We start from the raw sequence: 27,248 nt of genomic DNA, 5'->3' as shown, positions 1-27,248 counted from the left end.
CATTTAAAATAATGTCCTAACAGGGGACAGGATGAGTATTAAGATGTTGGAATATTTAGGGCACAAATGTAATCTTAAAAGCTCTAAATAAAAGCAATTTAGTTCAAAGCGTTAAGGAAAGCTGGCCTTATATAAATGAATCTACCTCTTTCATTTGACTATTGGAAAGAAATTTTTTGGCTTCCTTTAAATCAGCTGCAGCACTAAATCCCATAATAGAACATTGTAAAATTAGTAGAACTGGCTGGCTTTTCTGTCTCTGCTGCACAGTTCTCTTTAGGGTTATTAATGAAGAACTTTTGCTTTTCTCTCTGTTTTAATAAATTAATTATTGGATGAGTTCATGCTGGCAGTAAGTTTCAGGCTTCATTCTAATGTTTTGTTTTCTCAAGAGCATTTAACTTTATGTTGTTGTATAGTAGCTCAGTTTCTGCATGGTGTCTTCTGCATAAGTGTTCTTGTGATCAGTGGTCAAAAAACTAATGTTTATGGATTGGACATCCCTTGGGTTTTTCTAGAACAAAATTTCCAAAGCTGTAGGTCACAGTTCCTGGCAGGATGGTGGTAGTGTTGAAAATAGATGGCAATACAGTAGTTGGTGTGGCTCCGTTCTCTGGGTGCAAGGGCCTGAAATGCTGAAATCACTGTTTTTAGGGTTGTTCCTTTCTCCTTCTGCCAGTCCACCATGCTCATAAAAAATGTATTCCTACATTCATCATACCAGGGGTCTGGGCTGTGCTGTAAAACTGAAGCAAAATTGTCTGAGGATCCAAGCGGAGACACAATTTAGAGCAGTCATAGTATTTCTTCCACTCTTGTAATTTAGGCCTGCTTCCTGAGTAGCAATAATAAAGCATGGAATGACTCATTTGACAAGGTAAGTTTAACTTTTATTTATGGCAGCAGAAGAAAAATTTGACAAGTGGATGTGTCCTGATGCCCTGCCCGTGGGAGAGGAGAGGAAGAGATGAGTCCAGTGTCCTAGCTGGTTTTTCACACTTGTACAGGAAGTGTCACAGTTGTGTTATTTATCCAGGGAGGGCTTGTATCTGTGAGCAGAGCCTCTGTGTGCTGCTGCAGATGCTGCCCACAGTGGAATGTGGTGTCTTTAATTGGAATGGAGCTGTACCAAGCCACATCAGGCTGCCCTGTCAGTGCAATTAGCAGCTTTAACAAGAGGGAACACACAGCTTACATGGAGGCAAAATGTTTCAGTGGTTTAATCCATTTCCCACGGTGGTCTTTGCTGGGTTAACTCCTATAGAACTGTGTTATGAAGCAAGCCATGTAGATGATGTGTTTTACAACATTAATAGTGTCTCCATGGTAGCTTGTATGGACTTGGGCATTATATGCTCTGTGGTGGTTACGATGCAGCAGCTTTGCAAAAGTGGTATTTTTGTACTTGAGGCTCCAGTTGTCCATTGGTTGTAGTCCTGAACATAAATACCAGAATCTGTATCCTTTGGAAAGAGCAAACTGCTCAGAAGAGATGGCAATTTAAAGTACATAAATCTGCAGGGATTACTGAGGCAGCCTTCTGCAGATTTGGGTCAATCAAGCACATCACGTTATTATTTAGTTTTCAGTGGTGAGATGAAACTGTTTGGGTAGCTGGAATCACATGAAAAACCCTGCATTGACACTGATTGAATGGCAGGTACTACATGAAAAATAAACTTGGACCTGGAGAGACCTGACAGATAGAGCTGTGATCTTGGCCTAGAACAAGAGGAGAAAGAGATTGGGGAAAATTTAATGACAAAGCCAGTATCTCTATCAAATCTGCCAAATGGCACTACTGTGAATGTAGAACCTCATTGTAAGTAAGGAACAAAATGGAAGAAAAACACAGAGAAAAAAATAAGCAGTCACAAATCTGATGCATTAGGAATCTGTCAGCTTCCGACAGAGCCGGTGTTTCTCCAAAGTAATTCCCTCTCTGTCTCATCTGTGCTAAAAGTGCCCTGCAACTCACATGTCTCTACTTTTATTAATGTCTCTAGGGCCTCCAGGAAAAAGATGTCCAAGAAGTTTGAGTGTTGTTCTGAATACTCTGTACAGGAATTGACCTTAAGGATGTCATTTGCAGTACTATTTCATCAGCATGTTGGGTTTTATATTGCCATTTCTGTTGGAAAGAACCATTGATGCAAGCTGGTGCAGGGTATCCTTGAGCTGCAGTTAAGGATCCAGTTGTGGTGTGCTGGAATTGCACAAGTAGGGTACTCGTGTGTGCCTCCTGAGGCAGGGCAGCAGTAAGCTATCCTAGCTCTTGGTGTCAGTCACTAACTCTCCCTTTTCTGCATGTGGCTTCACTTTCCTGGGTAGCCACACAGCACAGCTCTTGTCTGGGCCAAAACCACAGGTTGTGTGTGTGAAAGCAGTAATTCACTGTAGCTGCCTCATTCATTTGGCATACCTATCCACCCTTCCTACATTTTCTTCTTCAAAGACCCTTTTATATGGCAGATGGGCTTGATACTTTCATATGCTCTTCCCTCCCAGTTCTAATTTTAGCCCAATTTGGACCTGTGACTTGACAAACACTTGGAAAGTGGTCTCATTGCCATTCAGCTTGGTATGTGTATATACTGAGGCTTTCATAGTCAGTCTTGCCATTTTACTTCTTCTTGGAGTCATCTTGTGCTGAAGCCTGATGAACAGGGTACTTATTTGAAAAAGGATTACAGCTCTGAAGCTTTTTGACTAAGGCTGAAGGAAGCTGTTACTTCATTGTATATTGAATGGCACATGGTGATTTTAAACACCTTCTGTATTTCTAAGGAATTAAATCAAATCTGTTCAAGAGCAAATAACACCAATTTTTATCTGTATTGTTCAACAGTTTTTCAGTCAGTCTTTTTATGACAAGATGTAGTTTATGCCATATATCTACAAGCCAAGGAAAATAAAAATATTGGCTCTTCCATGGGTGCATCTTGGTGTTGGTAGTCTGTTTCAAAATGTCACATTTCTGGTGCATGCTATGTATTTGAGCCATGCTTCCTCTGGATGTCATTCCCTGAGGGAATTAATTATGATAGGATATATCACATACATAATGACAGGTTCTGTTAAGCTTTCTGGAGGAAAAACTGTCAGTCAGGTCAGCAGAGAGCCTGAGCACTTGCAGTTGCCTTGGAGTACTGAGTTCTGCACAGTGGCTTTTGGATGCCCTTTCAGTGAGGTTCTTAGGGAGGGATGTGGACATATTAATGAAAATACCGTGCCTTCAGTGTGGTGTGAATGCAGAAGAGCACTCTACCTGTATTTTGGATATATTGGCTTAGAAAAGAAAAGAAACAGAAATTAGATTGTGAGCTCTGAATTGCAGCTGGTTTGCATGGTGGATTTAAGAGGGGGAAAAAAGCATACATAAATGCATAGCAGTTTTTATGCCTAGTGGTAAATGGTAAACAGGACAGTTATAATATTCTTAGTGCTTTTAGGTTGATATCTGTTCTTTCCCTTCTGATTTACTTCAGTAAAAATCTGGTACATGCTGCTAACTTATCAGAAGGCACAGATTATAAATATACTCTTCTGATTTATCCTAGAGTGCTGCAATTCCGCAGAGAGCTCTGCGCTGAGTTAACAGAATATGTAACGCTGGATAAACATGGAGATTTCATTGTGTTCAGATTTCAATGAGTTCTGTGCAGCCTCATTCTGTCCCTCCTTGGCTGAGTTGTTGAGGTGCAGGGTTTGGCCTCAGGCTGCTGTGCTCTCCATGGTCAGCACTGGCAGCTCCTGCAAGCCCATTTTGCCCATTTTGTGTGGGCTTTCTCCCCAAACAGGAGAAAGGAAAGCATAGGACTCTTCTCTTTGAAAGGCTGGAGCTTGCTATGCATCATCACTTCTGTTCCTTTCATTTTTTCAGTTGCAGAATCCTTGTGGATGTATGGGAGGCTAGAATTCTGCAAATGAACCATTTATTTAAGGGCATAAAGTAGGGAGTCAGCTGATACAAGCTGATCAAACTGCACTAACCCTGCACTTCATTTCTGTGTTTATCTGATGCATGCTCATTTCTGGGGAGTTAAAGCTGCCTGAGCTTCTCTGACTTGAAGCTTGAGTGCCAGATCCTCAGCTCGTTTAAAAGACAAAAATCCATTCATTTCAGTTGAACAGAGCTGATTACCTTCAGCTGACTGTCAGACCCTGAATGTTTAGTTCTTTTTACCTGTTTCATTACAGCTGGTAGCTCTAAATTTTGGAACAGAGTTCAGTTTTAAAAGCACTGTTGTGTAAAAATTTGTAAAGGTCAATGGTTGCTAAGTGCTGGACTGTGTGTCAAAAAAACCCCGCCTTCTGTGGGTGGGTGAAGAACACAAAAGTAAACCAAAAACCAGTAATCCTGTCACCTGCACTGTGCTGTAAAATGGAACCTGTTTTTCAGCAGTCAGACTGGGTTAATTCCAGCCAGCCTTTAAATTGTATTTGCAGTTTTACACTGAGGTGTTTTTCTCAGGCTGTTATTGAAAGAAGGCCAAATATTTTTGAATGTTTAAAATGTAATTACTATGCATGTTTTCTCAAAGGATTTTCTCTAATCACATATGCTGTGCTTTAGATGTATAATATTGTGTCATCTTCTCTCAGCACATCTGGAAGATCTGTCACACTGGGGTGTACTATATTGCAGAAAAATAATCCATTAATCTGATTTTAGGTTCAATCTGCTGTGGATTCTCTTGTTACTTTTGATTTGTTTTGGGTTTTTTTTTTCCTTTAATATGCATATATATTTCTCACCTTTCTCTCAAGGCTTTTATTTTTTGTTGGCAGCTCTAATTGAAATCTATTAGGTATCTCTGACAGGTTGAGACTGCTGATTGTTACACGTGAGCAGTGACTCAGCTTACTTACACAGTGTAAGGTGTACCTGCTGCAGTCATGTGTGCAACAGTGCAGTTCAAATTTACAGCAAAGCTAAGGAATAAAGCCTCACATTTAATATACAGCCTGCAAGATCCTGAATTATGTTCATGTTCAGCTGAACTGTGCACAGCTTTCTGCTGGGAAAACTTGACACTGGAATAGTACTCAAGGATGCAAGCTGTGGAACTGGGTTCTGTAAGTCAGCAATGTCCTTGGGTTGATGTGTGTAGTTGGGAAATTATTAGGAAGAAAATGCCTGGGAACAAACCTAGCTGTTCACAGTTGTATTCTGAGTTTTTATCTCAGAGTAATGATCAAGGAGAGCTATCACAGCATCAGTTGAGCTGTCTGGCCTGACATCTGTGGGGAATCTTTACTGGTGGAGAGGCAACAAGGTGACAAAATGTGCCACCATTGCCAAAGCCAATCTACATGGTCTCAAACCCGTCAGGGATTAGGGGCTACAAGTCCTGACTCTGCAATTAGCCTTGTACAAAGTGAAAAGGAATTATGAAGTAAGAAGTTAATAAGGAAATTTAATGTGTCTTCAAAACACTCTCTGTGGTGAAAATGCAGCCCAGCACTACCATGAGTACAGTTTTGTCTGCCTGATTTTTCTAAGTCAGTGTGCTGTCGAGCCGCATGGTAACACAGGTTTTGCTAGGTTAGCTCAATTGTGCCAGTGAAGGACTGAGTGAAACTGCTGTAGCTGGTCCTCAGCACATCTGTTGAAGTGCAGACCTGGGTCTGTGTGCTGGTCCCTAGCTCTGCATTAAAGGTTGTGCTCCTGTGTCTCCCTGCTGCTATTCCTGCACTAACCATGTTCAGCTGGTGCTGACACAGGCTGCAGTTACATCGTGGTTTTGCTTTGCAGGCCTAGACAAATAGAACTCCTGATGGTAGCAGTAGCAAAATAGCCATTTCTTTCTCTGGAATTTTCTTTGGTGAAGCCAGCAGTTTTCTGTCTATTTACCAAAATGCAGATTTGTTCTAGATACTGTAGATTTGTTTGGGATTTTGGATTTTTCTTGGAGGTTGTTTTTGGGGTTGTGCTTGTTAGGAGTTTTTCATAAATGAAGGAGCTTTTGTCTGTCTTCATTTCTGTCACTTCTTCCACCTTTTAACCATGTGTTTCCCTATATTTTTTCAGGCTGGCATATAAACCTGCTCCTTCATATCCTGCAGAACAAACTCATCTTGTAAAAAGCACTGCCTCTGAACTGTCATATGTGTATGGTGGGTTGTCTTAGCCAGAACCTAGGTTGCAACATGCTCACATGTGTCCCAGAACCAGTATTCTATAGTGAAATTCAGTGGTGTTTGACTGATTGATTTCCACCTTTTGAGCTCTGCTTAAATGTTCAGTCAGTGTGTGCTAAATATCAGCACACTCTGGCCCTTCTTGTGTTACTTATGTTAATACTTTGTCCTCTGCACTTAGGAGAGAATCTCATAGATCATTCTCCTCATAAAGAGCTGGATCTACCAAGGTTCTTAAGCACATACTAAGTTTTAAAGAGAGGAATAATTGGTTTCTTATTGACTTCAGCAGGATTTCTGCTTAAAGAAGACTTCTTATATGGGTGTTACTGAAGTAGTGCCAAGGTGGCATAAATTATATTGCTCCAGATTAAAATGATGAAGAGTGAGGTCTGCTTACCAATATTGCATAATGCAGTTTGAAAAAGAAAAGCTTATTTTAAGACCTATTGTCTATATAGCAAAGCCAAATTTTGTGTGGTTCTAATTTACTAATACAGTGGGGGCATGATGCAGTTTCGGAGTTTTGTCTCCAAGTATCTCTAACATTCAAGATTTCATAAATATGTCAAGTTGGGTAGAAATGTTTATTAATCCGTTATGGGGTTCTGCTTTACTGTATTTTGTTGCACAATTTATAGATCCATAGTAAGAGTATACTGTCACTTTTTATTACCTTGACTCTAAGTTAATTAGGAGGTATTTCACTCTATTCTAAATACATGGATCAGGATGCAGACATACATTTCCAAAAGGAAGCTATGTTATTGGTTGTACTGAGGTGACTTAGAGGTTGATGTTGAGTGTTACTTTACTAGCCAGAGTCCTGGTATCCTTTCCTCTAAAAGCAGCCTAAACTACACATAATAGAAGCTTTTATGAAAATGCAACAGTTTAGAAGAGTAAGTGAAGCATACAGTTCTGCAGTCTTTGGGGACAGGAAGTATTGGCAGCATGTTAAATATTCAGCTTGGTCTGTTAATGCTCTTCTCTCATCTGGAAGGATCTCTGCTCAGCAATCAAAGACCCTAGTCTTGGTTTCTTTTTTCATTTCTGTAAATCAAGAGTTGATCCAGTGGTTGTGGCAGCATGATAGTTCTCAACTCTGCCATTCCAAATGAATTCCAGTTTAATCAAGGCTGGCTGAATTTATTCAGGAGGCACATCTAATGAAATTCTGAAGAATCAGGCCCAGCTGATGAGAGAATGTTTTAAAAGTGATGTCAGTTACAGAGGAACCAAACCTGCTTTCCTTCCTGTCCACAAATAACTCTGAAGTTGAGAGGCACCCGTATTAAGAGATTAAATGTAAAGGATATGAGGCAGGCAGTGATGAAGGCCCTAGTTCTCTGAATGCTTTGCAAAGGTCATTCCCCTTATCTGCTCTGCCTTTGGAAGAGTTAAAGCACAGCAGCCTGGTTTGGCGTGCCCAAAACTGGCCAAGAAGCCATGAGAGACAGCAAGGCATGCAGTGGGGCTCTCCCAGGCCCCCAGCCCAAGCCATAGGATATTAGCCACGCTGCCCCATAGGTGGAATACAGTGGACTGTGTTCCCAGAACACCTCTGAGATCACACTGGCATTTGGTGTTGCCACATAGGGGTCTGTTTCCACCCAGAAAATGAGATTCTGCACCACAGAGTCACCTGAGTTCAAGTGTGAGGGCTTGGGTCTGCTGCATGGGGAAGCTGTGCATGCAACTCCTACTGAATTCATGGTTGAAATTAAGTAGGAGGTGGACCTCTAAGCTCCTAGCCTTGAATGCCCAAGGTCTGGCTCTGTTTTTTCAAATGCGTTCATAACAGTGTCCAGCAAAATGGGGGCTATTTCAGTGGAGACTGTCAGAGAAGAAAAAATTCACAAAACAATGCTGGGGGAGACTTGCAGAATAAACCTTAGCCTAACATCTTCTGAAGTGTTACAACATAAAATTTAATTCACTCTTCGTACAAAGGATACCTATTTTTATACTGCAAATAAAAACTTGATGAAAACACACTTCATAGAAAAACTGGGAACTTTTTCCCCAAGTTTTGCTGTAAAACTTTAAACTGTGAAATTATTTTTTGCATTTTTATTCAGGCAAAATATGGACTAAAATGCAGATGATTTGTGATAGTACAAAATTGTTTTGTCGGCAATTCCTCATCAGGGTGAGAAGAAGATAAAAACTCTTTTCAGGTGTATCACCCAAAGGATTCTATGAACTGGGTGAGACAAGCGTTTTTATCAGCTCTATTAACAATGTTCTTCCTACATTCTTAATAAAAAGCAAAATACCACAAGCCTGGCATTCAAAAATAATGACTTAAATAAAAGGAACGCAGACAATAATTCTTATCACCCTTTTTTTTTCCTTCTTTTCTTGGGTATGGCTAGATATGGTTTGATACTGAAGACAGGTGAAGATAAAGAAGCATTTCAGTGTCTTTTGGGTTTTTTTTCCTTTCCAAGCAAATCAGCTTGGCTTTTTACAGACCATTAGTTAATTGTTGCTTTTCCTTTAAGTGACAACCAGCCTGGGTTTAGTAGATAAAGGAGGTTTGCTACAAGATGCCCTTTTGATGTAAGGGGCACTTTCTGAATGGACCACATAAATATTCATGGTATCATATTTGGTCTCTGTATCAGAAGTGAATCTGGTGGACCTGAATGCTGAAATAAGGGCATGAGGTTGCTGGACTGGCTGGACACCCGTGTTTGTCTTAGGAAGAGGCATTTGGGTCTGTGCAGAGTTAGGCAGCATAGTCCACGGGCAGGACCTTCCCCTGACAGACAGGAGGCCCTTCTGCCATCAGGTGCAAGCTGCAGCTGGCAGGAGGAGGCAGTCCAAGAAAAAACATCCAGGGCTTGAGCCATGCCGGTGGCTGCTCCCTTGCTTTTGCTTTGCAGTCTCCTCCTACAGTTTGAGCTGCCATCTTGGCTGTCCCGATCACCTCTTTTTGTGTTTCCCTCCTTCTCTATATGCAAGAACCTTCTAGGTGCCTTGTGCCAAGAGGCTGAATATAGCAAATTGTCTCCATTGTGTTAACTTTTAAATAGCCTAGAATCTACCACCCTGGAAGTTGTTTTCACCCTGTGCTGTAGCTGTCATTGTTTGTGGAGCAGCATTGGCCGAATCGCCACTGTCACGCAGGACTGGTGTCAGAGCAGGGCGTCCTTATTAAGGAGGAGATGGCATCTCTGAGTTTGCTAGTTTCCCTGGCTTAGGAAGATGAAATCAGTAATTTTTGGGCATGGTGACAGATTTCTTGTTTTTATTGGGGGCTAACTGGGCTGGGAGCCATAAAAATTAGGACCGTATGTCTGCAAAAGTATATGATCAATTTATTTTTGTTGGGAAAGTGATAGATAACATGGCACAGCATGAAGTTATAAAAGGAGGTTGCAGTCAGAGTTGCTGGCATTAATTTAACTAGAGAATGTGCCCTTAAATGTCAGGAGACTGCAAGAAGCACAGAGTTATTTGAGATGACAGCAACTTTGATGTTGATTTTTATCAACAAAAATACAGGAGATTAAAAGCAGCTCCCCAATTTTGCTTCCTTTTTTTCTTATTCATAATTTGACTAGGGTATTAGCAGGTATTGTAGGAAGGCTAATGAAACCATAACAGTTATGGTGAAGGAGTATCCATTATCTAATTGAGTTGTTTGGGTGACTCACCACTGAAGCTAAACTCAATAACTGGGAAACTGAGTAACTCATTTTCTGTGAAGATACTACAGTTCCACTGGCAGATAAAATAAGACTAGGCAGTCTGGGTTATAAGAAGAATATGAGCTTGCAGTCATGTTCCTGCCATATCAAAATGTAAGAGTGGCCATTCTTGATCAAGCTTGTCTGGCTTCAGCAGGGCATCTAGTGAATGCACAGGGAAAAGTGTATAGAAACCTAGCAGTAGGATGATCCTACCCCTCATATGTGATCCCTGCTTCTCTCAGCAGATTGGCTCAGAGGCTTTTGGAGCCAGAGGTTGCATTAGATTGTCTTTAATGCCCCTGATGGGCCTGTCATCTGTGAATTCCTCTAATCCCTTTTTGAACATATTTGTGTCTGCTCCAGAACATCCTGCAGCAATGAGTTTTGCACTTTAGTTTTGTGTTGTATGAAAAAGCACTTTGTTTGCCCATTTTAAGTCCACTGTTTGATTGCTTTATTGGATATTCTTTTTTTTCATTGAAACAACACAGATTGCTTTGACTTCCTGATATTCTTCATGCTATTAATGATTTTATAAATCTGTCATCTCTTCTCTCAGTCTCTTTTTCAGGCTGGGAAGTCTGTTTACTATCTCTGTATATCAAAAGAGTTCCAAAACTTTGATAATTTTTCTTCTCTTTCATCCTCTTTCCAGCTCTGTTAGATCAGTTTGTGTTCTGTATTCACCTGTATCCTCCCCATGTATCCATTACCTTAAAGGAGAAGAAACTGGTTCAAGAAGATCCTAGTGTCAGGGGTTTGAATCCACACCTTGCAGTTTATCAGAGGACATACTTGGGTCCTCCACCCATCCAGGTTGTGGCATTGTTGTTTTCGTTGTCTCTGGCATGGAATATGCATCTGGACTTCAGAGAGGCGATAGGGTGAGCTGGTCTCTGCTGTTCTGTGGCACTTTGCTGTCCCACCCCCATCACCCAGACACTGGAATTGTGTTTGCTGCTCTTGGAGCTGTCACTGGTTTCCATCTCCAAGCAAATGTCCGTACAAACCAGCAGGCACATGCATCCTTTAACAGAGGAGCAAAGCACACATGTATTAGCTGCAGAAGGTCAGGAGCTTCATGCTTATGTACACAGTTGTCTGGTGAATTAAGATACACTGCTGCATGTTTTGGTGGTTTGTTTTGTTTCTTTTGCATTCAGAATCCAAAATAACCCAGCAGCTGTGTGTGTAGGAGACAAATCTGGGTGAATAATGAAAGACTTTGGGGAATGACAGCACCGATCTGGTAAAGCTCAAAGACATGTAGATCTTTGAGAAGCTGCTGACAAGCTCTCAAAAACTGGAGGGGTTTTAAGCAGACAGTGGATGGCAAAATATATAGACAAATGACTACATAATACTCATTAGTCCTAATTTAGTCTCTCAACCTTGAAATGAGTGGAAGGTGTTCTTGTTTGTTATAGTACTGGCATTATTTATTGCTTGTCAAGTGATAAGACAGATCCATCACAGATCCCACTGTGATGCTGTATAAATCTGTACTACAAGTGCTACATTTGATGCTAAGAGCTCCATTTTAAAGCAGGTTTTAAAAGTCCCAATAATTAACTGATTATTAAATCTTTTAAAGTCCTAGAGCATCCATAAAGTCTTCAATTGATTATTGCTATACACAGCAACTTACAACTTCACAGATGTTCTCATAAGCATTTATGATATACAGATGCACTTGTGAGATCTTCTGATAATAAATATTAGCTATTAAATCTCAGTAATTAAATTTTCAGGGATGGGAAAGAATTGCCTCTTTTCTTCATGGATGGTAATATTAAAGAACTTCAAGGCTGCGCATTTAGCCATGTAACATTAGAAGACTCTTGGAAGTGCTAGATAGGTGTATTTGACCAGGCCTTGAGATATCATTAGTATAAGCAATTGAAATCAGTCTTTATGAAAACAAATGTCAAATGCCTTCTGAAATCCACCGAAGTAGTTTGCTTGCTTCTGAAAATTTTTGTAGGTCTTCCAAGATTCCAGTGTCTACCTTTTTTGTCAAGGTGTGACCTATTACAGTGATATGGTAATTTGTACTGCTGAAGTTTTGATGCTTAGGAAACCTCATTATGGATTCATTTTGAATTTTCAGAACTTAAGGTCTCACCAAATTTGGCTGTATCCGGATTTTAATTTGCCAGAGTTAATGTGCTAGAGTGAGAGATGGATGTGTTTGCTTGTGGCAATAACCTGATGTTCCATTAGAGAAAAAAACCTTTGCATACTGTCCACATGCACCACAAAAGAAAACCTCTTCTGAGAGGGAGCTTAGAGTCTTGTATCAAGACTAAGTACTGGTTGTACTGGTTATTTTCCATTGGTACTGTCCCTGAAGTCACACACATTACAAGAATGATTTGTGGGTTTTTTTGCTCTGTTTTCCTATGCTTGTGTAGTAGCAATTTATATACTTGCTTTAGCCCAAATCTGTTTTCATATTCACAGGCTAATAGAATTACCAATGACTATATTGATAATCTTGGGGCTATTCTTGTATGTTGAATCCTTTTAAAAGTCTACACTGCTTAATACTAGAACCATCATACAAATGCACAATGATATTAAGAATTACAATAAGGTGAAATCTGTACGTAAGTAATTTTTATTTATGCCCCTGAAATTGGGTGCAGACACTAATAGGACACAATGCTCATTAGATTTATGTGTAGTTAGAGTGCTAGCTAAGTAATAAATTTATAAGCTTGAGATAGTGATACTACCTCACTGTTTTCTCTATGTATTTACTTATCTGGTTTCACTGTTACAAAGCTTATTAGAAGCTGAGAAATACTAAGAGTGTATAGCAAGCACATGCAGCCTGATACCCTGTTTGTATTTCCACCTTTTACTTAGCATGTTTAATTGCATTGTTTGCTACTGCCACTGGTATGGTTTGATTCCTTTTGCTTCTTACATTTCTCCTATTTATCTTTTGGTTTGGTTCATTATAAGACTACACAATAACATTGGTAACACTATTCCCAAGGTGAACTGCTGCAACAGCTAGTAGGGCATGGTATCTCCAAGATCCTGTAGTGTGCCTGTGCCTTACAACTCCTGATAGTATTGTGCTGAGACTTCATTATGTTTTTGTGAGAGACTTGTTTTTTTCCTTGGTTTCATTAGTTGTTCTCGCTTCTGAGATAGAACATTGCATCTTCATCCAGAGCAGATGACATATACTCACTGTAAGCAGTAAACAGCAGAGTGATGAAATGATTCCTTTGTCTTTTTAATGTTTAACTGCAATGTGTAAAGATATTATGTAGTGATTTTACTTCCCTGCTGGTAAGCCATCTATGTCCCTGCTAATGGAAGAAGAAGGAGCCTTAAATAGAGCCATCTTGTCCTGCAGTTTGACTGTTAATAGGTTTGTTTATTTAATTAATACTGAGTGGTATCTTACCATGTTGAGAAGTGTGGCTTTGTTCTGGGATGAAATACAGCTGGTCTCTGAGCCTTGGTCTTCTTGACCACTGTTCTTCTGCTGCAAGGAGGGCTGGGCTGTACAGTGCTTTAGAAGGTCTTTAATTTTGAAAGTTTGTAGTGGTTTAAAAATTATTCTGTTTGTTTAAAATAGCATAGATTGTTCAATGTGCTTGCTTCTGGGACTGGAAGAATATTTTAATAGAGTAACTTCTGGAAGGAGGGTGACGTAGTCTCACCCCTCTGCACATTGCAGCCCAAAGAACTCACTCATGAGCCTATGCACCAAACCCACAGCTTCTATTTGTACACTGCCATTGCTTTCCAGATGTTATCCTGCCTTGCTGAAAAGGCTTTAATGACTACAGAATTTACTGTTCTCACAAGGTAGTTGGTGCAAAGATTATTTTCCTTGATAGTTACGTGAATGCATTTACTTAGAAATTTCCATTTGACTGATTTCAGCTTCTAACAAATTCTTAGATTTTGTGTATCTTTTCTTTTACATCAAAGACTCCCAATGAGAGACTTCATGTAGGTGCTTGCAGGCTGGAGCAGAACAATTTCTTTGCTGCTTCTCGGTTAAAGCAAATAAACTGAACTTATCAAGCTTCTGATGAAGTGCATTTTTCTAGCCCTCACTTCATCATGCATAACCATTTTCTGAACCATATCCCATTTTTACTCATCTTGTGGAATGAAAGGGCAAGAACTAGAAACAGGATTCTAATAAATGTCTTGCTGATGCTCTGATCAAGAATAGCCATGTCTTCCAGTTCCTACCTGATTATATTTCTATATATGGATGCTAAGGGTTGTTTGACCTTTTAACTGCATTGTTGCTCAGGAACTTGATGTCTTTTTTAATACCATTGCACTCCATAATGTAACTTCCCACCTTTCTAGTGTGATATGTATTCCTTATACCCAAGTGATTGGTTCTATATCCTGTTGTGTTGATACAGGCTTTGTTCTTATGAGCCCTGTTCACAGGGAGTACAGAGCAGCAGGCATCACTGACCAGTTCCATTGCTAATCACTCCTTTGAATTCAGACTTATTTTTTAACAGTGCATCCATCCACTGTTACATCTTTGTCCCAGCAAAATTTTGATCAGTCTGTTTTAGACTCAAATACCTGAATCATAAAGGCATTTCCTCCCAGTTAGGGCATCAGCATGCCTAATAGCAGATTATGTTCTTACCAATATTTGTTTTGCTCACACCAGTAACAAGAAAATCAAAGATACAGAGTAGGGATGTTAAATTGTAAAGGGTGAAGACAAATTCCCTTGATTATGAGTCTTGATCTGCCTTTGCTAGTCAAAGTTTGTACCTAAGGAATTTCATGGAATGCTTGTTCTACCAGGTCAAATTGTAGCAGCCATGAGCAGACTTTACTATAGCAGTTGATACAGTTGGGCTACATTTTGGTAACTACCATCCCTGCCCCCCAAGGAAAAACCAACCAATCAAACAAGAAATCCAAACCAAAAATGCCCACCCTGATGTTTGTTAGTACCAAATGAAACTCCCATTTTAGCACACTCCTGTAGATATGCACTACACAGTCTTGGCATTAGAGTTCTAATTATTCCAAGTGAAGGATCTCTTACTCAGCTGTGAATTCTTCTCTAACATTTTATATGCAGTTGCTCTTGTCTCTTTCTGAAGTAGTTTGGATTCCTCAGGAGCCTGCAGGTCACATTCACAAACCCATTTTTAGGATTTTTAACATTCAACTGTTGTATTCATGTATGTTCACATATGTGCTTCCAGTGGATTAATTGCTACCATATCAAGTGAATTAAAATTGTGTTGATATTGGACTTAATGAAAACATTTAAAGTTTTTCATTAATATAAAAGAAATAAATTATATCATCTTCACAATTTAGATAAAATGGGTGTAGTGAAGGATGGTATTAAAAGCCATGCTGGCAGCAAGTGGTAGCTTGTGTCATTGCCAAATCTGTCTTGTAACCTCTGTGTGACCCAAATCTGCTGAATTCCAGCAGTCTGTGCAAGTACATCTTCTCTAGGTATAAGAATAGTAGCAGCAGTTCCACTACCTAGAACAAGAATGTACAAGGCTATCAGCTGTCTTGCCTGAGGGCATGAGATGGTTGCCAGCTGGGGTTAAGAAAAAGTGTTTCCTTCCTGTGAGGCATTACATAATTATCTGTGTATGTTAAGTGTGCTGGGGTTTTTGTCTGAAATTCATTATATAAGCCAGTGCTATAAGGAGATGCCAGACTAAGAAAACAGCCTGGGCATATGTATTACAGCAATTCTGTTTTCTCCTGGTTTTAATATTGTCCAAAATAAAATGAGATTCAGTTTATGTTTCACCTTGTTAGCTTTGCAATGCTTTGCTTTTAACACTGTCCTGCCAGCTTTGTGACGCAGATTTTACTGCAGCTGAGGAATATTGTTAATCCTCTCATCTCCTTGTGGGGAATCAAACTTGAGCCAAATGAAATGTTTTGTGATATGGTGTTTTCTTTTATTACTGCACGTACAAAGCAAGTGAAAATGCTGCCTGCCAGGATCTTGCCGGAATGATACTGATTCTCTACTTTTATGAGATGCCAATAAAATAGGAGTTATTCTTTTTCATCTTGCAGCTTACTTTTCACCAAAGTAAAACTGGAATGGATACATAAAGGACCTGAAGAGGCTCTGGTGACATGCAGACATATGTTGCAGATGTGGCAGATGGTATACAGTGTTTTACAGCACAGGTAGGCTTTCTCCACTGTAGCAAGTTCAGATTTGTAATTGGTAATGTGGTTATCTTTTTCAGTTTTCTAGATACTTGAGTTATTTTGCAAGAAGGGTGATAAACAGTACTGTTTAAAAGATAAGTAATATTTCTAGCAGTGATTTTAAAAAAAAGGAAGATTTTAATGGCCATTATTTTAAAAAAATAAAAACCAACAAAACCTCAATGTTTTAATATTGAAGAAGCAGTTTGAACCCCAGGTTTCTGAAACAAATGTCTAAACATCTCTATCCATATTTGGATGACAAGAATGGAGGACAGATTTTCTTTCTCCCCAATAGTGCTGAGCTTTCATCAGCTATTGTTCACAGTCTGCAGTAGCTGGCACCACCCAGGATTGTGTGGGGGTGACACAGTCCTGAAGTGAGTAAGCCAAGGAAAGGCACAGTGCCAAACTCATATGCTGCAGTTGCACGCTGGTTGCACAGCCTGGTGCTAACTGGGCAAGGAAAGAAAGGAAGGATGTACCATCTTTCACCCTTCCCTTGTCCTACTAAATCTGCATTCACACAATGCTACCTTCCCTGTTTCCTCCCTTTCATCTGCTGCCCCACTGAAAGGTAAAGTTGAGAAAATGTGGAAGATACTGAGTTGGGTTTTCTTCCTTCCCACACCCTTGGCATATTGCCCTAGTCAAGGTATCAGTGTAGCTTGAGTTGTTCCCCAATTTCTGTATGCATTTGCATAAGTGTTATAAACACCAGCAGTATATGTACAGAATGGTGCATGTCTGTGTACAAGTTGTCCTTGAGGGGTTCTTAGTAATTCTTGTTGGTTTAGCTAATGAGCAGCAAACCAAAGACAAAGCATCAAGGTATTTACATAGCAGCAGTGGTCTTTTACAGATTTGAATCATTTATTTCCTTAGGCCTTAGTATCTTTAGCTAAGGATTCAATCCTGTACCTCTCACATGAATAATCTTTATACCCATGAGTAGTCCTCATGAAGCTGATCAAATCCACACTGAACAATTATGACTGAGGAAGATTTACTCTTGTAAGGGGGGGCGGCAAGCCTGAGACTGTAGAGAGTACATTGGAAAACAGACAAATAACTAGTTCAGCCATTTGGACTGCATTTGGATCCCAAGCTGTGCTTTGGCTCTTACACTTAAACACCCAAGATGTGATAGCTTTAGAGGTTTTTGATAAGCTTTAGCCATAGAATCTTAAACAAAACAACTTGCTTTGCTTTTGCTTTTAAAAACTCTAGTATGTATTTTACTGCTATTCCCAGCAGGGCTTTTTTTTTTTTTCTTTTTCAAAAAACACATAATAAGGTATTTTTTATTATGGAATGCTGCTGGAAAGGTAACAAGAATCAACTTGGTACCTGCAGTTTTAGACTGGATTCAGTGACCCAGGAAGCCCCTTGTATTTAGCAAATTGCAGCAGTATCAGCTAACAAATATGTAAAGTATTCTGGGTAGGGCTGGCAGAGGAACTTAAGGGGAATTCTTATCAGTGAGACTTGGACAAAGGCATTTTTAGGGCCTCTTGCAAAAGAGAAGGTTGCTTTTACACAAAGTTGAGAGCTGTTGCACCCAGTACTCCTTACTGGTTCAATCAGTAGATAATTGCCTACACAATTAAATGGCGCTTCAGTTGCATTTGTCTGGCCTGTTCGCTGGCTTTACAATCTTACTGTGACTGACAGACCAAAAAGTCTCTCAAGGCCCAGTATTTTATCCCCAGCAGCTATTCATATGGCCTGTTCAAGTCCCCTGTCTTCTCTCTGACAAACTGGTGCCTCTGCAGTCTCACAACCAAGTGTCCCACTCAGCCTTTTTGTCACCAATTTGTCCACTGTCTCAACTACTTTTCAAAAATGTGGGCAGTAGATGTCCTGCTGTCCTGCTGTCAACCTTTCCAGAGCCGTATGATTTGCCGTAGAAAGCAAATCCTCTGTCTCCTATCTCTTCCATGGTGCATCAAAAAGCTTTCCTGGCTGAAGGCTTTGTACTGCAGCTTTCAAAGGGTAGTTCTATTTCAGCCCTTCTCTGGGATAACAGAGTTTTGGGAGTGGCTGTTTTGCACAATGTATTACACTGGGTTTTCACCCTGGGATTTTCCAATCTCTTCACCTGTCCTTAGAGGAGTACAGTGTATTAGCCAGAGTTTCAGAGTTTCAGCATGTGCCTGAGCAGTGATTCCATGGTAGTGCTGCTGCATTAAGCTCATGGCAGTAATATATGGAAGTGCAGCTGCCTTATTCCTGCATCCACAGCAGTAAGACTGAGCTGTCCATCCAGTTCCAGCAGCTTCTGGCCAGGGCACTTTCATTTGGGTCAGTCCTGTCTAGGTAAGGCTGAGGCATAGGACAGACAATTTAATTTTCCCTTCTCTCTGTCACTATGTGATAGGCTCAAATGAATTATCAGTGTGGAAACCAGTATGGAAGATAAGGGAGGCCCATTCAAGGACAGAGATTGGTGCAATCCAGTGCCCAAGAATTCAGAGTGCATTAACAGAAACCATTACGCTTGATCCCAAAGCCCAAGTAAAAGGTTATTTAGCTACTGTAAATATGATTACTATTATGATGAATGACAGTAAGTGGCTTTCAGTCTTAGATTGTTAGCTGGGAAGGGCAAGACTTGGTTTGTCTTTTGCTGTTGTTTTCTGTGATAACAGAATAATTGTGTTTAAAACCAAACAGCAGTCCCAAGCTAATTCTTCTACTAGATCAATGCAGATTCAAGGAAATTCTGTGCAATCCTTACCAAAGCCTCCTCAGACTGAAAGATAGGGGCATCCACACCAATCATGTCTCTCTGACAGCTTGCTTCCTGGAAGGAATATTGTCCAAAGGCTGAGCTGCAGGCTTGGAAGTGTGCCAGAAAAAGTAGCCAGGGCAGTCACTTTTCCTTTTGGTATTTCATCCCTTAATGGATGATGAGAGGAGATATCATCACCACTGATCCTTGGGGGGTGGCAGACTATGTGGTGACAGGAAGGCTCAAGAGATCTGTGTTAAGTGACTTTTTGTTAGCCACATGATTTTTTTTGGGTGTGTTTCTCTTTGTAAGGCCTCTCCTGGGAGGACAGAAGTCCAGTAGAAGAACAGACCAGAGTTTCATAAGCAGACCTGTTTCACAAAGCAGTGCTTTCTGGTAGTTTTTATCTTCTTCCTCTTTTTGAACAGAACAAAGGAGAAAGGGGAGAAAATAAGCCCTTTGAAATGAAAATATGAACAAATTAGCACCCAGGTGGAAGGTGGTAATTGGTCTATTTCAAAAGGATCAGCACAGTAGACCTGTGAACAAATTATTCTGCAGAAAAGCCCAAGAAGTGGTGGTTTTTGCTGGGTCTGGGTCTGCTAGTGGGCCTCCTCTGGTCTGACTTCTAGCTGCCAACGTGTTTCTTGTCCAGTGGTTTGTAAAGACTCCTTATAGCCAAATAAAGTAAATACCAGTGTGTGCCCTGGAGCCCCTGCTGGGCAGTCTCTGAACTTTCTGTCCAGTGGCAGTGGGGCAGATGTTAATACATCCAAAAAAACTTGATTTTTCACTTCCCATGGCAGCTAAACTATTGCCTGCTTTGAGGGGAACGTTTCTCCACTGGGAGATGTCCAGGTTACACAGTTTTGTTTCTTTACAGTGGCTCTGAGAAAGGAAGTAGTGTGACTGAAACACCAGTAATCAAAAAGCATAATGGACTGCATCTCACTCTCCCAGATGCTCATGACACTGACTCTGGTAAGGAAACAAGGTTTGTGCTTTCCTGTCCTAAACACATGCTTTTGTGAGAAATGAATGTTTCATTTTCTTTGGAGAGGGTGATGGGCCTGTGCTCATCCGTGTTGCTGGTCAGGAGGTCCAGGTCTGCTTCCATGGCCAGCTCTGCTGTAGAATGTGTCCCTGTGGTTTGCCTGTACCTTGGCTCCCCCATGCATAACACAGAGAGGGGTTCCTGCTTTCTTTCACAAAGCTCTCTGAGATGTATAATTCTGTCCTCCTTTTTATTTTTTATTCCTTCCCTTCCTCAGCCTGCCTCCTCATTTAATTTTTTGTAGATGTCCTAATCAAGCCAGCTGCTATTGTTGGTTTTGGAAAGCAGAGTGAGAGTGTCAATTCCTATTAGATGGTGATTTGCTTTGGGATTTGTGCATAAACCTTGTGATGCTTTATTGTATTGTAAATACATATTCACAGTACCAGATAGAGTCAGATGGAAGTAACTGAGACATCAAAGCTGATCTTGGCAGTAAAGGGGAAAGAAAGCTTTCAGAGAGTGCTGCTGACTTGTGATTTTTGTTGTAAGTCTCGTGATACTTGGTACTTCTTTAAAACCCTAGCTCAAAATCAGATGATAATGTGATAAACTTGCATTTTAATTTGGAGGGTTTTTTAGGGAATCAAATGCCTATGCTTGTGAATGTAGGTGAAACACTTGCAAAGAAAGTGAACCTGAAACTCAGAAAATGGACAAGAAAAAAAACCTAACACATAAATCTCATGGATCTGTAGGGAATTAGGGTTTGTCTGAGTCTTAATTGTGCTGTATGCCATGGTGCTGCCTGCCAGAAAGGGCAAATTAATGTAAAGTACAAGCTTTGAATCAGCTTTTCATGCACCTAAAGTGATTTGCACTGAATGCAGTTTGGTTTTAGCCAAGAAATATATTCCTCCTCCACTCTGAGAATCCAGGTTTCCATGCTAACGTGGTTGCCCCCACAATGAATGCAAGAAAGGAGCTGGAACTGAAATTACACCACCCACATAAGTGTGGGGCTGGCACTGGCTGGTTTCAGCAGGGCTCTGTGCTGGTTTCTCTGCAGGCTCTGGGTGCGGCTGTTCTCCATCTGCAGGAGGGAAGCACCTGGGTCTGCTCTCCTGTTGGGAGCCTCTTTGAAGAGAGTACTGGGTGAGACTGGAGGGTACAGCTCTACTCCCTCTTGCCCTTGTGCTTCCCCAGAGCTGGGGCTGGGGCTGCCTGCTTGGAAGGAGGGAGCAGTCTGATGTTTCTGCATGGCTGTGGAGCAGGCAATGCTGTCTGCTGTGCAATCCCCCGGGAGCGTGCAGCAGCATCGCTGCGCTGCACAGGCGCTCTGCCTTCTCTGGGCTCATCACTGAGGGCTGGCACTCACTGTGGCTGGCTTTGACACTGGCCTCTCCCTCAGCTAGACCACAGTAAGATTATTTGCTGTGCCAGAATTTTAGGTTTGCTGCCAGAAAGATTAATTCCTCTTTATTTTCTTCATCTTCTCCTAACTGAAGCAGTGTTCCTAACTAAATTCACTGATATCAGTCAGCTGCCTTGCCGTTTCATTCTTTCTCTGATTTAGTCTTATCTTATAATGCTTTTGCCTGAAGTGATTTAGGCTTGGGAGTTCTGTGTTTCTTATAAGCCTAGTAAATCTAATGAGCTACATTTCTATTTTGGTAGCAATTTTCACATAAATGTAAAATATTAAACTTGGTCTTTTTGGTCTTAAAACATCCTAGAACAGTGCTTTAAAATTATTTGGATAGATTTTGTAGGGCTTATGTGCAGAGCTCATCACAACAAAATTAGTTTGTTATTTCATGAGTTATTTCCAAAATGTTTGGAGGGTTTTATTGTAAAATGTGAAATTTATATTCTGTCTGGTAGAGCAGTTAAATAGAGAAAGAGGCTGCACTAAAATAACAAATTGATATGATATCTTCGTATGCCAACATTTGCATGTATTTTGAGGCATGACATTAAAGTTCTGCGAGACAGGTTTTGTGGGGAGGTTTTTTTAGCACGTTTCTTTAGGAGTAGATAGCTTATAATGAGACATTCAGATAATTTTTTTAATGTTGCTTGAAGTTTTTCCATCTCCCCCCTTCCCGGAAGCCAGAGTCCTGCCAGTGTGACACATGCTGATCTCCCCTCTCAGGATAGTATGTTTGAGGTGAACTCTTTTGTGGCTGCAGTAGCCATCAGCCCACCCCCAGGGGCACTGTACTGCTTGCCTGAGATTCAGAGATGTGGCTGAGCCCCTTTCAGTCCAAAAGGGCCAGGCTGGCAAAATCCTTCTCTTACAGAGTTTATTTGGTCAGGCAAGCTTTAAGGAGAACTGCTGTGAGCATCCCAGCAGAGATGGACAAGAGCAGTGGTGGCAAAAGTGGAGGATGGGCTGGTTTAGGAGAGAGCCTGATCATCTGGCATGTCCAGAGCAAGGAGTGTATCTGTGTCTGAGGCCAAGCAGGGATGGCATGGTCTCTGCCTAAAATATTCTGCTTCCTCTTGTAGGCTGGAAAAGAAGGAAAAGAAAGTAAACATCGAAGGATTGGATTGCCAAGAGATAAAAGAAAAGAGCCTCCATGTAAATTGCTAAGTAACTTGGGTCTCATTTGTCCAGCTGTGCAGATGCCCACTGCACTGAGCAGGATCAGTCTCAAATTCCCCTCTTGGCAGGGAACTACTGGACTAATGAAGATAAAATGAGGAGCAGCTAACTTGGGTTTCTTTGAGAGGAACTGTGCTGTTTTATTCCTGTGAAGTCTGCTTTGTGAGGGAAGGATGCTTTAGTAGATTCTAAGTGGGTCTGCTTAGGCAGCATGTGAACCTCTCCAAAATGCACAAAGGTTATTTAGTTTTCTTGGATTGATTTGCAAGGAAAAGAGGATTTCCCTGAGCCCTGTGAGGATGTGAATAACACACCAGCCTATCTGCCCACCCAGTGCAAACAGCCCAGCATTACATTTGGATGCTTGCAAGAAACACAGCTCCACAAATCTTCTCTGGGAGGGCAGCCTTGGCAGGAAAATGTGGTACTGAAAGTTGTATTCAAACATGCTAATATAAGAATCTTGTTAGCCTGACTGCACAATCCACAAAATGCATGTAATTTTTTCCAGATTTGCCAATCTAGAAGGCAAGAGGTCTGCCCTAGCTTCAGAGCTCTGCTGATAACATCACTAGCTGTTCATGTGTCCATTTTCTTGTCTCTGCAGTGCAGAGAAGCTGTCTGTGTTTTAGATGGCTGGGCATAAATGCTTGGTAGTTTTTGCCTGTGTCAAACAGCTCTAGTCTGACTTAAATTTCTGGGAGTTTCAGTGAAATTCTCACTAGTGGAGATAGGGATGGGGGAGAGGAGTGTGAGTGGGCAAGGCAGGGGAGGAATCTCGTGCAGTGAAACAGGTTGAAGGTGGATCAGTTAAATAAACTGGTAAATACAATAAATTCTTCCTGCAAAGCTGAATGGCTTTTGCCCATACCCTTAAAGCTGTAATTGCTACATTACTGCACTGTCATCTCTTGGAACATTAGATCAGGAATGTCTTTGCAAATATGTAGGAATTTAAGAAATGCATCTGGGAAGAACACATTTGCATTTTCCAAGGGAGCCGTGGGAGGCGCCTGCTGCAGGGCTGTTTTGAAGTCCTCCTGCTTGAAATGAATGACATTAGTTAGCGATGAGGTAATAGGACAAATATTTCCCATTGCAGCTCCAAGCCTGGGGTTGCACTTGTGGTCTCTACCAAGCCCTGACACGCTCACCTCGGGTTAAGTAGAAGCTGCAGCCATGTCCTGCCAGGAAAGCAAAGCCTCCCCTGTGCCTGCCTGAGGCTGGGTCCCTGCTCAGCATCCAGAGATGGCCAGGAGACCGTGGCCGGGGACCACAGGGTGATGTGTTGGTCTGCTGGTGAGGAGGTGTGGTTTGGCAGCCCTTTCTCTCTTGAGCACACTCCAGCTGGAAAAGCATGCTGTCCCTCTCAGAGAGACCATTAAGTGCATGTGCCCCGTGGCTGCGGGAGAGAAAAAGCGGGATTTTAACTCTAGGATCTTGTGGTTTATGAGGTCAGCCTGTAAGGGTAGATTCAAGAGGAATGCTAATCAACACAAGTGCTTCAGTCACAGCAGCTGTCCAGAGAAAGAGCTTATCAACCGTGAAATCACATTAAAACCTATGTATACTAAAATATTTATTTCTCACAGCCAACTCTGAAATCTCAATTTGTAGCTTCTTATTTTGTTACTACCATGTTGATACCCTTTTGAGAGGTTGGCTCACCAGTATAATCCCACTTGCTGTACTGGAGAATGTGATTTCTGCCCATGCAGCCCTCCTGGGATAAGCTTTTGATGTGATGTTTTATCCCAGAGGTGGGGGAGCCAAATACTGTATTCTTGCGTAAATGTTACAGTGCATACTAAAGGTTAATACAGTCAAAGCTCTGAACTCTGTTCTCCCCAAGGTTAAATGAAAAACCACCCTGCCTCTAAATCAGTAGAACAATGTTGATGTCACTTGAAATGTGTGTGTTGTGTGAATGGGGCTAAGCTACCTTGTAATGCTGTATGAATTTTTTACCTTAGTGGGGCACATTTTGTAATTGTATGGTGACTGTGCTTATAAAATGGGTATTTGTGGAAAATATTTGATGCTAGACTTCTGCTTCCTAAACGAGCAAAATATGGTTGCTTCCTTGATGAATGCTAAGCAGACCTTTATAAAATTACTGTCTCTTAATTTGCTTGTTTGAGCTGCAGCTCTTGGATAATTTAGTGGGTTTTTTTTCAGTAAATTAACCTTTTATAAAACATACTTCTCCAGTTTGTCATGCCAAAATTCACCAGAGTTCTTATTACATAAAACCAATGCAGTGAGTGGAGGATCAGACCTGCTGCCTTAACAAGTCAAGGAAATATCATAAATAAGTATAAAATACATAATAGTTTGTTTGGTTTATAGGTTCACAACGAGCCTCTTCCCTTGCTGCATCAAGACTGGAACAGGCCATGTCTGAAATAACTATGCAGAGCAGCACAATGAAGCAGGGACCTGTGAAGCTCTGGACAACTCTTGAACAAATTTGGCTACAAGCTGGTAAGTCCTGAGCTACCTGGAGTTCCTCTTTCCCCCCAGTGATGAATCAGATGACATAAGTATTAACAGAGTAGTTGAAGTCATGAGTTGAAAATGACTCCATTCCAGCAGAAAATCTGCTATTCTATCCCAGATGGTTTTTGAAACACCACTTATTTAATTATGACCCAAAAAAATACTGTAGTAGTGTGATTTCTCAGCTCACTTTTGTTTTTCCAAAACACACAGAAAACTTTAGTCATCACTATAATATGCTTTTTGAAAAAGAGGGTAGGTAGTTCTTCGCTAACAAATGGTAGTTCATAAGGACAATTATTTTCATTCTCCTTTTAGTAAATGCCTCCCTGTAATAAGACTGGGTAAACCATGTCTTAAATGTGATTTAAGCATTCCAATCTTTGCTGAGGTTTAAGTGAAAATTATTAGAGCATGTTCTCCACTGTCCTTGACTGTTTGAACCTCCCAGGGTCTTGTAGGTTGAGTAGCAGTTTGAGACAGTAATGCAAAGATGCTGCAACCGAGCACATAACGGGAAGACAGTGAAGGGAGACTCTACCCACAAGTAATCTCCAAACCCATGGAGGGGTTTTATGTAGGACATTTGTTGAGGAACAGAGTTACCCAGCACATTCTGCTGCTTGCATTCCAGCATTTCAGAACTGATAGAGTTCCAAGCCTGTAATTTTGTTTTTAGGAGACACAGTTTTTCTTCCATAACTGGGCCCACAGTTGCACACTTGAAATTACCTTTGAGTGCTGTGATTGCTTATTAGATGTCTCACCATTTGCAATGCAGAAAGAAAAGCAGAACCCCCTGGAAAGCTGCTGATAGATTTCTATTCTTCGTGCAGGGGAACCTTTCAAATTCTCATTTCACTAATCTATGCAATTGACAGCTCTCACATAAGACCTGGCAATCTCACCCTCCTTTGCAGCAAAGATTTTCATAGCTGTTTTTGTGGGTAATTTCCTACCAATTAGCCTTTAGTTCTAGAACAAAATATATGACATTGTTTTTGCTACACTTTGATTAATATTAACAAAGAAGTCACCTTATAGAATGCATCATCCTTTAAGTTAATCACATGTGTTCTCCTTAATGACTTGTGTGGATGTAAATTTTAGTGATGTGCTGTGGGCTTCAAAATCACCAGCAAGATCGTGCTTTATTCAGTTTATATTCCTGATTTAAGGCTGCAGAGAGGGCTGGTGGGGAGCAAAATAAATGGAGTTTATTATGATGAGAAGTCAGGTGTCTGTTGTCCATCATCCTACAGCTAGCTCTAGGCAGTTTACATTCTTGCTGCTGTCTGAAAAGACAAAAGCAATAAAGACCTAGTGCTTGCTGTGAATTGCTGTGATTGCTTTTCAGTGTGAATAGAGTACCTTTCTGAAAGGTGTTAATTAATTCCTTTAGATAGAATTTATTTTTATATGCTGTAACTTTTCCCTCTTATCACTTTGTAAGCCTTTGTTTTGCTTCATGCCTAGTTTTAGCTGGACTCGATTCAGGATTGATATTTTGAAAATATGTACTGTGGCTGCTTTGTAATTTCATTACTGAAGTCTGTTATTGTTATGGATGCAGCTTAATGAGCTCCTGCTGAGGTACTGGCCATTCTCTTCGCATGGTAGTGTGGAAGCTGCTGGATTCTGGTATCCTGAGGGATGAACAGAGGTGCAGATATTTGGGGTAGTCTTTACTCTCTGTAGAGAAAGGCACAGTGCCTGAATAATTGGAGGACTTAGTGGCAGTGGATTGGCTTTATGCTGGGATTAGTGAATGGAATAATCTGAAGGGTGTAACTGACCTTCACTATTAGGATCTTTCCCATCTAAAAGGAGGAACAAGTGTACTTGTAAGAAGTACCTTCCAAACCAGATATTTCATAGATGACAAATTAAACAGATATGCGTGGTTAGAGGAAGTTGAGGTAGTCAGGTGGTTTTACATTCCAGCTCACCCCAAAATGAATGGCTGTGGAAAGCAGCAGGCAATTAGTGTAACATTCTGATGCCTGCCTATGGAGCCAGTTGATATTCATGGAAGGTCTGCATCAGTATGCTGTAGATTTTCATCAGGTTTAGCTTGGACTTGTCCTTTTTCAATCAGTGACTCATCTTGTGACTCCAGGCAAGTTGCCTAACTTTTTCATACCTCAGTGTCCTATCTCCACAGGGAAAAAACATTAATGTGCCTTTGGGAAATGACTCGTGTGTTGTTGTTTTTGTTGTCATTAACACTTGGACCTTTTTAGTGTGACTCATAAATCCTTAGATAAAGTGATTACAGTTTCCTAACCTCATACTAGAGTGAATTTATAATGAAGCATCCGTCCTTCCCAGACACTCACAGGACACACTGGCCGTGCC

The 27,248-nt window shown here is 40.9% G+C and overlaps 1 protein-coding gene across 3 annotated transcripts in view; it reads left to right on the top strand.

The window, feature by feature from the left end:
* Nucleotides 1–27,248, top strand: part of TTC7A (tetratricopeptide repeat domain 7A) — a 168,262-nt gene that overhangs the window by 95,437 nt on the left and 45,577 nt on the right. For 2 of the 3 annotated variants that reach the window (XM_063152044.1, XM_063152045.1), the window contains 3 exons: nt 15,915–16,031; nt 19,673–19,770; nt 24,741–24,875. In XM_063152044.1, coding sequence (XP_063008114.1) covers nt 15,915–16,031; nt 19,673–19,770; nt 24,741–24,875 — 350 coding nt within the window. Of the gene's footprint in view, nt 1–15,914; nt 16,032–19,672; nt 19,784–24,740; nt 24,876–27,248 lie in introns of all 3 variants that reach the window. The other variant, XR_010027142.1, reaches the window with a different exon arrangement.

Source organism: Melospiza melodia, chromosome 3 (assembly GCF_035770615.1).
Source record: "Melospiza melodia melodia isolate bMelMel2 chromosome 3, bMelMel2.pri, whole genome shotgun sequence".
Taxonomy (NCBI): domain Eukaryota; kingdom Metazoa; phylum Chordata; class Aves; order Passeriformes; family Passerellidae; genus Melospiza; species Melospiza melodia.
The sequence above is the reverse complement of the archived record's forward strand: the minus strand, read 5'-3'. Positions and strand labels throughout refer to the sequence as shown.